This window comes from Gopherus evgoodei, chromosome 1 (assembly GCF_007399415.2).
Source record: "Gopherus evgoodei ecotype Sinaloan lineage chromosome 1, rGopEvg1_v1.p, whole genome shotgun sequence".
NCBI lineage: Eukaryota > Metazoa > Chordata > Testudines > Testudinidae > Gopherus > Gopherus evgoodei.
Window position 1 is genome coordinate 12,376,677 of NC_044322.1, and position 12,481 is coordinate 12,389,157.

At 41.6% G+C, this 12,481-nt stretch overlaps 1 protein-coding gene across 6 annotated transcripts in view; it reads right to left on the reverse strand.

Moving 5' to 3' along the window:
* Positions 1-12,481, reverse strand: part of TENM4 (teneurin transmembrane protein 4) — a 546,329-nt gene that overhangs the window by 208,133 nt on the left and 325,715 nt on the right. For 5 of the 6 annotated variants that reach the window (XM_030558332.1, XM_030558355.1, XM_030558350.1 and 2 more), the window contains exons 8-9: positions 9,546-9,763; positions 7,935-8,145 (exon numbers count right to left, since the gene is read on the reverse strand). In XM_030558332.1, coding sequence (XP_030414192.1) covers positions 7,935-8,145; positions 9,546-9,763 — 429 coding nt within the window. The remainder of the gene's footprint in view (positions 1-7,934; positions 8,146-9,545; positions 9,764-12,481) is intronic. The other variant, XM_030558336.1, reaches the window with a different exon arrangement.

A 12,481-nucleotide genomic window follows, 5' to 3' on the forward strand; every position in this document is an offset into this window, starting at 1 on the left:
CAACCTGGTTTAGAAATGACGAAAAGTGGGTACCATCAGGGGCTACTCAGTGGCCTGTGTAAACAATGGCTGTCAGTCCAATTCTTCACAAACGGTTATTTACCTCACAGAAACCACCACTGTAGTTGGCACCAGTTGTGATGTTTCAAAGATGGCAAGGACTGAATAGGTGCCAAGAGCAAGTTGCCTTCTCAGCTCTAGCCATGGAGTAAATTTCAAAAGTGCCTCAGGGTACATTTACACAGCTGGTGACAATAAGCCCCCCAGGTCAGGCTGACAGACACGGGTTAGCAAGGCTCATGCTAGCACTCTAAAAATAGCTCTGTAGGCAGTGCTTTGAAGTTGCAAGTCTGGGAAGGAGCTTGAGTTCTGAAGCTGACTCCCCATCCTTGGGCTTTAGAGCCTGAGCTCCAGCCTAGGCTGCAATTTCAGAGTCCTAAGTAACTCATGAAACTAAGGATTGGTCTATACTACACAGTAAGGTCAACATACGGCAGCTTATGTCAACCTATTTATGTCAGTGTACACACTACAGCCTTGTTCCCGCCGATGTAAGTGCCCTACTATGCCGACATAAATCCACCTCCATGAGAGGCGTGTAGCTTATGTTGGTGTAGTTAGGGCGACGCAGTGTCTGTGTAGAACTGTGTTACTTACATGTCATTCTTTCCTCCATTTCACAGCTCCAGCACTGATGACTAAATTGGCAAGAAAGCTGGGCTGTCACCGGGGCAGGTGGAGGGCTCCAGCTAGAGCCTGGCTGCCCCTGGACTCCCTACTTCCAGCCAGGCTGCTGCTTGGAGGCTCCCGGCTCCCCCTGGGGAACCCCGGGTACAGCATGGTGGCTCTCCATGAACCCTGGTACTTCCCGGGGGCTCTCTGCTCTGCACCAAGGCTCCTGAGAGCTGCTCAGACTCTGGGTACGGGGCTCACTGCCAGGAGCCTAGCTGCATCAGGGAGCTGGGAGCCCAGGGGGCAGCTGGGCTCCCGGCGGTGAGGAGCTGAGAGCCTGGGGGGCAGCCAGGCTCCAGGCAGGGAGCTGTATATGGAGCTGACAGCTCAGGGTCAGCCCACACAATGCCCCTCTTTGGTTGGTGGAAGTGCTCTTGGTGAAGAAGCACACCACCGACAGAAGAAGGGTAGTGTGGACAGGTACCACTGCAGTAAGTAAGTCGACCTAACGTAGGCTGACATACGTTTCTAGTGAGGACATGCCCTAAACCCTATTTTCAAAAGAGACGTAGGCACCTAGAAGCCTAAGAGCCACTGACTTTCAATTAGATTTAGGCTTAAGTGCCTAAGTCACTTTTAAAAATGGGACTTAAGATACTTCTGAAAATGTTTCTGGTAATTGTTTTAGTTTAAAACATAGTGGTGGAGTAGCAGAGACACTTGCAATACTGCTGCCTATTCTGAATCTGTTAGTAACAGGATAAATGTAAGATTTCAGTGTGCACGGCTGTCAATCTTTCATTAGCACTGAATTCACATGAAAAGATTCTAAACAAATGGATGACTCTGGGTTTGTGCAAAGAGTTAACAGGATGCCATGTGGGTGGAAATAACAAAGGTGTTGAGGGGTAACCCAGGATGCAGATTCTGTGATTTCACAGAAGGGGATTGATCACAGGGCAGCAAGAGAACAAAAAGAGGGTTTTTTGGGGTCTTTTAACTGAACAGAACTCCTAACTATAATCTGACAGGGCTTTACAACTTTGAGGAACTCGTGTGGGAGGTATCTGAACCAAACAGGAAGAATCCGAAGTACCAGGAAGAAGGCACTGAAGACTTGAGGCTAATCAAAAATGGCCATCCAATGGAGTAGCTGTCAGCCAGGGCATGCAAGGGGAATCACAGAGCTCAAGGCAAAACCTGTTTGCAGACCACGCGAAGTACCACTAATAGTTTAGCAGAAGTAAAGTTGTGACTTTCCTCACCTGTCATTTTTCTTTAATATCAAATTTTTTTCAGTACAAGTTGAGCAGACGGAAATGTCTCTGAGCTTAGGAAGTGAAGGATTCTTAGCGACATGCCCAGAGAATGGCCCCATGAGGTAGAAATGCTCAGAAGTCTTGCTGTGACTCAGGAAAAGTGACCCTTAGTTTTGACCATGCAAACAAAAGGGAAATAGCTTTTCTGAATAGCTGGGCCCAGCCAGCAATGTCCTTAGACTTAAGGGCTCTTAACTTTAAGCATGCACTGAAGTGCTTTGCTGGAGAAGAGCCTTGGGGCCAAACTCAGAAAGAATGGATCAGATGGTGTAAGCTAGATCCTCATCTACCGAGGCTTCCTTAGACCTACTTACACCAACTCTCTCGATGTGTAACGAAGTCTAAGTCAGTGTAACTCAGAATTTGAGGAATGGGAAGAAGGGGTGAGTTAAAGCAGATGCCATCCTATTTTAGCTTGTACCTCCTTTGGGCTCCTCAGCATGTACATTTAGACTCTCAGACACCAACAGAGAGGGTTAGAGAACCTCTAACGGATTCCGAGTTTTTGAAAGTGGCTAAGTCGGTGGAACATAGGCACTGACTGTACTGAAAGCAAGTGTGAGTTACAGAAACTCCCACTAGACTTTCCTGGGAGCAACCTAAATACTGAAATCTGTGCAGAGAAATTTTCAGATAGGGTTAAGTCAGAACACTTCATATAATTTCTTGCGCCACCTCTTGCACCCAGGAGAAATCATGCACCCTCTCTCTCTTCTAGTCTACACTCTACTATTGTGAAGTATTCCTATGTCAATCTCCTGGCTCACAATGTCTCTACAGCTTCTTGCATTTGAACTCTTGTCCCAGGGAATGTACTGGGCTTGGTTATATTTTAGGCTCCTGCAGGAAGGAGCCTGTCTTTTGATATGTACTGTAAAGTGCTGTGCACACTTACTGGGCTCTATAAATACAACCTCTAGGTCTCTTTGTACTTTGATGGAGAAAAGCACTCACTGGCAGTTTTCTTTATGGGCAGCAGAGGGGCAGGAGGAATGACAGTACTTTTCTTAATCTTAAATCATGCTTCTTGCCGAAGCTAAAAGCTAGCTAAAAGCTCGCATCCCATAATGGGAGTTCTACATGCCCTTCTTCTTGCTTGCTGGGGTATGAAGCTGCACCAGTAAACAGACAACCTTTCCTCCCACATGCTTTCGCTCCCTCCCCCTCTCTAGCGCAGAGCTGAATGCTTTCTTCCTTTTGATTTTTCCATGGCCCTACATAGCCCAGCCTGCTACAGCTCAGCAGGAACAGCTGCTGACAGGCTCCCTCTCTGACTTCATAGATGCTGCTTTCAGGCTCTCAGATGTTTCTTGCCTCCACTGAACAGATTTTTGGCCAACATCTCTGTCTCAGATGTGCTGACTCCAGTTCTCCCTTAGCCTCCTATTTTATTCCACTTATAGCAGATTGCTCTGACTAAATCACTGCTGTCAGGCAGAGGTGAATCCACAAGGCGCTTTTCAGAGAAGTGTTTCTATTAAAAATTTCAGAACGTGCTGCCAATGTCATTTACAAGAAGGTTAATTCATTATTGAGAGACACTGATTCTCCATTCCTTTATGATGTTTTGTGCTGTAATTTAGGGGAACGAAATGAAAAAAGGTTATTAAAAACTGAAAACTATGCCACAATAATCTTTTTCCCCCCTTCCTCTGAATTACCATTATTTAGCATCAGCATGAGTTTTGATTGGAATTATAATGCCGCATTCTCTCACAGTTTACATGTGATGCCAGGTGCATATACAGGAAAAGATGTTGACAAAGTCCAATCCTTTTGGCTATGATGTTTCTATGGTAGGCAAATCTACCTCCTTATAGGAAACGGGCTAAGATGAAAGTGCTATCAAAGCAAATGACAATACTACTGAGTGAGTGGATTTCCTTCTAGCTTTGCAGGATTCCAAAACTCTAACTAGGCACAGCCTTGTGCTTTACTAAATTAAATGTGCCATCGAGCTGGGAATGCAGATTGCTTGCATTTTGCTCCTGTTTTCACATGAACAATGGAGAGTATGATCAGTCCAGACAGGTAGTGTACAATAATTACAGTCAGTGTTGCAATATAGAGAAACTGACCTATGCTGACTGATTTTACTGAAGGTTTGGTCAGTAAGAAAGCAGAAGGTAAACTTAGTGGAATCTGTCCAAAATGTTTGTTTCTGGAACACGTAACACACTCAGACAGGACTCCCGCTGACATTAGGGGACTTTTTTTTCCAAGAAAAGGCTGCAGGATTTGGCCTTCTGCGGTTATTATTAACTGTTATCCATTATTGTGAATTAGTAGGTGTATAGCACTTTTCATCTTCAATCAATTCATTCTCACAGCACCTCCATGGGCCAGATAGATAGTATTGTCTCCACTTTACAGAGCAGGAAACTGAAGCAGAGAAAGATTAAACAATATACACAAGCCTGAAGGGAGTCAGTGTCAGCACTTGGATTAAAATAGAGTCATGGCTCCCAGGCCTGTGCTCAGACTGCTAGATCCTGCCTCTTCCTTGATAATGCTTATAAATTTGAAATGCTTTTTCCCTGTATTTATTATTTCTTCAGATTTCTGCAATAAGCAAACAGAGATTTTTCCACGTGCCACTCCCACAAAAATAAAATCAAATGACAGCCATCAGAGTTCAACACCACCCAAACACAAACCTTCTCTCCCTGCACATAAATGTAACCTGCTCATCACATAGGACTTGATATATTTATATGGCACTGGACTTTTACACCCAGGTTCATAAACCTGGACTGTCAGGTTGCTGCATCCTCTTTACTATCGTATCAACAGAAATTGCAACACAAGATGCTACAGTATTTATGGACTTAAAGGGTAGCAACCGTGTCTTGTCAGAGCTGATGAACACACTGAAAAGGGTCTGAGATTCTCCTATACATAGTATCCTATTTAATGATTTCACAGGAAACCTCCAGCAGATATTTTAAAAGGCTGCTGTTGAAAACGACCATATAAGCAAGGCGCTGACCGCTTCTGGCCATTAAAGTTCTCTTTTTGTAAGGTGTTAGCTTAGCTGTGGTACCCTGGTCAAATTCCTGTCAGGCAGTCACATCGTGCTTATCTAAAATTCAGACTCTAAACCCATTTGACACAGTAGTTTTCACATCCTGTGTCAAAGCAGGTCATTTGTGTCCTTTCTATGTACTGTGGCTTTGCACTATTATATGGCAACTGGTGGGTGAAATGATTCCTCAGACAGCGCAAAATCCTGCCTGCACCATCTTATTAGGGCTGGTCTACATGTTGCATTGGTCTGTACCAGGGGGTGTAAATTCTAGTGTGCACGAGTGTGTCACACACTAACTGGCCCATATGGACCCTACTGGCGCATACTGAAAGTGTGCATTAATTTAGTCCCATTTCAAACAATACTATGTAACCTGCATTAAGGAGCTTTTAGTGCACGCCAGCAGGATCCACACAGGTCGGTTAGTGCAGAACGCACTAGTGCACCCTAGAATTTACACCCCTCTGGTGCAGACTAGTGCACCCACATAGATAAGCTAGTCATGATGGATGGGGGAAACAGGGCAGAGCTGGAAGTGCAAAGCCTTGAGCCTTACAGGTGGTCTAAAACAAGATTACAGCCTGTGCCTGTGCCGCTTGGGGCGGCAATACAAGGGGACGGCACTCCGTCCGCTATTGGGGCGGCACATCCGGGTCTTTGGCGGCAGATCCCTCAGTCCATCTCTTCCTCTTTGAGCTGCTGCCGAACTGTCGCGGAAGAACAAAGCGGCGCAATCGAGCTGCTGCCGAAGTGCCAACGATCTGCTTTTTTTTATTTTTGGGCTGCTGCTTGGGGCTGCAGAAAAGCTAGAGTCGGTCCTGCCTGCGCCACATGTTATGTGGCTAACCACAGTGCACGCTCGGGTGAGCTTAACCACAGAGGACCAGGCCACCCTGAAGCTGCAGAGCACTTAAAGGAGCCTTATCCAGTCCTTAAGCCCAGTGTTGACAGGTGTATTAGCACAGTATCTTGCCCTTCTACTGCGTGAGTGTATTGATCCAGGGACAAGAGCCTGAATCCAGCTCATACTTTGCAATCAGTTTGAAAAGTACAGTGATTATGCTTTAGAATTCTCTTCCATTGTGAGAACTATTACTGGCTGAGTGGCATATGGCATCTGCAGGGGAATCTCTCTCAAACTGGTAGAATCTTTCAGAACAGAAGAACGTTTTTTAAATGGAACCCACTATATGAAAAGCACTTGGGGATCCTTTTGGATGAGAGGTGTAAGATAAAGGTAAAATTTGTTTCAATTACAATAATTTGCAAGGAAAACTAAGCAAACTAATAAAACCACATTGCAGAGTAAGCCTTCCATTTAATAAGTTAAAGAGCAATTATTTCTGGTGTTGCTTAATTGTGAACAGCCTTGAATACACTGAATTCTGACACTGAAGGCCTGTTCATGTTCTAAGTTTTCATTGCAACAAAATATTACAGTAGCGATGTACTAAATAAACTTGAGAAGTAAAACTATATATTGGAGCCTTAATGATTTTGCTTTAATAAGACCTAAACTTTTAATTAACCTGCCAAGACAAACTGCAACCCACAGCTCTCAGGGAGCTACTGCAGACAGCTGAGACTCAATGCCAATGCCTCTTTGGGGAGAGGAATTAATGGCAACACTGGAATGAGCCTGCTTTATGCAGGAAACAAAAAAGGTCCATTAAACAATCATTGTGGGTAGAAGAAAGCTAAGTGCTGGTTTTATGGAGGAGTCTTTGAATTACAACAAAATGGATATGGGGATATAAACCTGCTCAGTAGGTCGGTCAAATATAAAATTAAACATGACGGAGTCAGAAATAGGTTCTGGTAAAGGATTGATTGTAAACAGAGGGATATAGACCTGGGACAGGTCATACAGTGTGATATTCATATGCTGGAAGAAGAATCCCAGGGTACTGTGAGAAGCAGCAGTCGTTACTCAGTGCCTGGTGCTAACTGATTGCTTTACTGATGGAAAGCCTGGGTGAGATTTGGATACCCAATTCCCATCCATTTGAAAATGTCAGCCTATCTTTTAGATGAGACATAAAACAGGTTCATACAATGGACTTTCCCTCCTACAGTGCTTTTTTGCAAGAGCTGGGGTATTAATTTTGGTGTCCTACCCCAACTCCAATTTGAGTAATTATGTGACGCCAGCAGTTTCAATCAGATACGGTATTCCTCACTTCCTGTCCCAAACTGCTGCTTGATGCTGCTATATGTTGTTGAACAGCTACCCAATTCCACTCCAGAAAAAAAATATAGGTCCAACACAAACAGAAACCAAATTTCCAAATAGAAGGATCAGGGAGGAGGGGCCACCTCTGTAATCAATAACTCTGGTCTCATCTGCAGCAGCAGGCAGCTTGTCTAGAACATAATTTTTAAATAGGGATTTAATACAGTTATGCCCCGTCCATGCCATCATAGATATGTTAATCTTTACAGTATTTACCATCAATGTTGTGTGCAGTTTTGGTCCCAAGGGAACACTTATTGCCCAAATATCCTCACTTATGCTGAATAGTCCTTTAGTCTGTGAGTAGTCTCATTAAAATCAATGAGATGGGCCAGGACTAAGATGCTACTGAGGCTATGTCTACACTACCACGGTAAGTCATCCTACGCTACGCAACTCCAGCTACCTGAACAACATAGCTGGGGTTGATGTGCCTTAGGTCGAGTTACTGCAGGGTCTACACATTAGCTTCTCATTGGAGTTAGAGAACAGGGGTCGACTGGAGAGTGATCTGCTGTTGATTTGCTGGGTCTTTACTAGACCCGCTAAATTGACAGCAGGTGGATCGATCTCAGAGCATTGATCCCGGCTGTAGTGTAGATCTGCTTTCAGTGTGAGTAAGGGCATGAGAAACTAGCCCTAAGGTACATAGATCAGGTAAAACAATACGGTAAATCCTTACCTATGGTAGTAGTAAGAAAAGAAACCACCTCGGACTCTTTCCCATCATTGTAGAAGGCCAGATGCCATATTCCTGTATCCAAATACTGGATAAACCCTGTCTCGTGGCTGGACATAGGCACAAAGCCTCTAGGTTGCCGCTGAGGTCCTTCCAGACTCCTCACCTCCTGGGAAAGTAGCCGTCTCCCATCAAGGAGCTCAACAAAGTCAAACTGAAACACAAAGAAAAGATGTTCATTGTATACTTCAGGATTCCAGAAAATGATCACGCTTCCTGGTCCAGATCTATCTCAGGATGGGCAGAAGAGTTTTGCATTAAACATAAGACACCCACAGTAATGGAACATCATACATGATATTTCCTCTGGTAAGTCATGACATGTTCTGATTCAACCTACAAGGAGATGACTGGAATTGTGTCTGTTCCCAGTAGTTTGCAAGATCTCCTTATCTATCCGTTGATCTGCTTCTCTTCGGTCTCCTCTCTCCACTCATTCCTCTCCTCTTGTTTCTCTCACAGCTCCTCACATACCTGTGGGAGCTCTTTTAATGCTTCCAACACACTACAGACACGTTTTTTAATTCATAAAACCTTAATACCAATAAAAAAAGTAAAAGAAAAAAATTGAGATTCCCACCTCAATTACAAGACCATCTCTTGCACATGTAAAGCTAAATTCTGATGATGTTGAATCAGCCATTGTTTTCAACTTGGCCCATACTGTATAAATACAATTTAAAAAAAAATACTTTATATGATATTAGTTTTAATTTCTTAACATATACTGGCAATGAAGTCTATATGCATCTAATACAGTAACAATAATTTTTAATCGCCTGATTTTTTGTGATTATAGAACTTTAACCATAAAGTTAGTTTTTTGCACTTTTTCCTTTCCTTCATTCTTTATATAGATGTTGGGTAAAATCCTGGTCCTACTGAAGTCAATGGAAGATTTTCCATTGACTTCAGTCGGGCCAAGATTTCACTCCTTATTTCTTAGCCATGTTCTTTGCAAAACAACTTTTCCAAGTTTGTCAAATCCAAACAATGTAGGTTATCTATAACTTGTATTAACAATTAAAATAAAAAGACTCACCATTTTTTTACGACTCACAGAAAATAATCTTCAAACTATACCTCCCAAAATCACTTTTAGGATAGGAAATTTCAGCATAAAAAGTAAGTTTCATGGGCAAATCAGAAGCACCTGATAATAGGCGCTAATAATGAAAGTGGGCTTCATGCCTATAAACACACACCATGCCTGATTTGGGTGTATACAAGTACTCTGGGACACATGCAATCAGCACTTGTGCAAATAAAATTGTATATTTGGTGTATAACATTATCTGTCTACGGCTCCAACCTAGGAAATCATCCTTATTCAGGATCTGAACTGCTGCTTCACGTTGGTGAATGCATATTTTGCAGCTGTCATGTTGGCACCTATTTTTGAATATTTGAACCTCAATATCTTCCATGAATCCAGAGAATTTTTGAGATAGGTATCTGAAATAAAAAGTGGGGCCATCTACCTTTTCAAGGTACAAGCTACAAGCACATCAATTCTAAGGTAAGTGTTGGTTCGTTGAAATGTGCTCCTGTTACCTGGGTATGTGAAGGAGGAAGGCCTTTCCTGCCATAAATCCCAACCAGAGCAGCCTTTCCTAAAGACACATTGAATTTCAGATGCACTGGATGGTCAATGAACACCTGAGATCTCCAAAAGATACCAGGAGGAATCTTCTGAGTGGCTCGTCGTCCAACATCAATTTCTCCAGAGTCTATAAAAGTGTCCTCTGGAAAGAAACTACTGGGCTTTCCTGCTGAGACATAGAAACAAAAAAACCCCTTGGATTAGCCTAGCATCCTGTAAGTAATCTGATCAAACTGGTATCTCTGACATTGATCTATCAATGTGGTGACTTCTTCAGAATACATTATGCATCAATTACGACTATGAAAGAAAAATAGATAGGATTACTCCTGGCTACGCTTCAGCTTTCTATTGAAAACATATATCTTGGAAGAGCAATATGGATTCCCAAATGGCCCTCTGCTTAAATCATAACAACAGAGATTGTTAAATTACATTTTAATGTTAAAAATAAATCATCTTACACCACATCACATCATTAATTTATGTTATTTATAGAGAAAGTAATTATTATATTATCAAAAAATGTAGTGATTGTGAGTTTCCCATGCACCATGGAGTTGGATGAGTATGTCAAGAACAACTGTTTAAGTGATGGTGAAGCATACAGGGGGAAACTACAGGTAAAATTCACTGCTAAATTAACAGTTGGCAATTGTGAAAACACTTGGGATGGCATCCCCATTACAAAATGCCTAAATGAAGGAGGGGGACACAGCAAAGATAGGGGACATAATATGCTGAACTTCTATAGTGTCTCCCATTTAAGAACTCAAAGGTGTTTTTCTTAGATTTCAAAACAACTCTGTGGAGTGGGTTCTGATTATTATCTCTGTTTTACAGGTGGGAAAAACTGAGACACAAAGATTAAGGCATCAGTTTCTGAAAGAGTCTACTGAGTTTGGGTGCTCACCTTGAAACACTCTGGGCTGATAGCTAGAGGTGCCAAGCACCTACACTTCCAAATGAAGTCAACAAGGGGCTCAGCACCTCTGGATATCAGGCCCTAGGCATCTCAAGTTGGGCAGCCACACACTTAAGCTCTCAGAATTATAGGCACTTTGGAAAATGGGGACCCAAGAGAAGCACAGTTAGTTAGGGTCAGAGAGGAAATAAAACCCCAGGACTGCTGACTCTCAGGCCTTTGCTTTAATCCCTGGCTCATGTTGCCTCGCCTGAAATTATAGCAAAACAGGAAAAGAGATGAAGATGAAAAATGTCATCGCTTAGGAGGCTGCCTTTATTTTATAATTAAACACACTTGTATTTGAAAAGTATTTGTTAGCATCACCTCCCAGATTTCAGCTTTTATAGGAACAATGAGGGGCCAGGAGAATACCATGTGGACCATCATAGGCTGTCTTTATTACCTTTCGATATTCAAATCAACCTACTATTTCATCTCTTTGCCGTTAAAACCCAGAACTATGTGTTTCACAGATCAAATAATTCTAACAAAATGAGAAAGAATCTTTCAGGAATATAAAGTCATTTGTAACAAAATCACGTTTGTGGGAACTTTTTTTTTTTTTTAATATACTCTGCATTTGGAGAATAAGACACTACAATGTCCTCCTACCCATTACGAATTCAACTCAAATACCCTCACAATGCACATTTAATGCGAACTGGTAGTTGATAGGGAAATTCTGCAGTCATTAAATAAAATATTTTGCTGTTTTAAATAATAAAAATCTATTTAAATGTTACATCCTAATGTAAACTCCGCAGCAGAAACATCAGGTTCAAACTGTTAAAATGTCATCTTAATTAAAAATAGATAAAACAGTTAAAATTCATGTTAACATTAAAAAATACCCAATGCTGTTTCTATCTTTATTATGGAGACGAGTCTGCATTTAAGTTTTTTGATCCAGGAAAGCTATTATGCACATGCTTAACTTTCGGCTCAATGAAACTACTCTTGCTTAAAGTTAAGCATGCACTTAAGGCTTTACTGGATTGGAATCTTATGGAACACATATGCCTCATTATCATTTTTTTCAGAAACATTGTGTTACATAAAGTTCATTAATAAAAGTCTGATTCTGAAAAACACCAACAAAGGAATAAAACCACATTCACAGAAACATGGATCTGCTATTATCATCTAAGCCTAATTTAGTCTTGTCCTTTGCATTCGAAGGAATGAGGAAAAGTCTAGACTCCTTATTTATCCACGTTTAAAAATCAAGATTAATATTAACAAAAATAAACAGAGGCATCTTGGGGGAATAGGAAATTATATTTAAACCATTTGTAACACTGCCAATATCATAGAATAATATAACTGAGATCAAATTAGTTTAATTCCATGAGTTTTATTTTGTAAATTGGATTATTAGAATTTGCGTGAATCCTAAAAGTCATTTTTCAGGATAATGTCAGTCTTAAGACAGACAGTGTGTGTGTGCAAGGCTCTCTTTCAAAACTTCCTGTTCTATCACCATGGGATGCAAAGAGAGCTGTGAGAAGCTATAAAAAGATGCAAAGACTTCATTTGTTCTGGTGCACATCAAAGATACATTTCTGGGATTATTACTGATGTGTTTGATACACACATGGAAATTAAAATGGAAAGTAAAAGCGCATGGTGTGCTTTCTGACTGGTCATTAATGAAGATGGATTCCTTGTAGTACAGTGAGCGGTGCTTGCTCAAATGAAAAAAAAGGTTCTGTGTTTGAGGCAAAAATGGCCATTCCACAGAAATAATTGTGAAGATTTAAGGTACATGTCTTTTCTTGACTGTCAGTTATATATACACATATACATGAAAAGGTACTTTTTTTCTGAAGCTCGTCAAAGCAGCTGCTTCATGTCTCCATTGGGTGAGATTTACCCCAGTGCAAAAGTTCAGAGCAAGGTTTTCTGCACAGGAGTAAATGT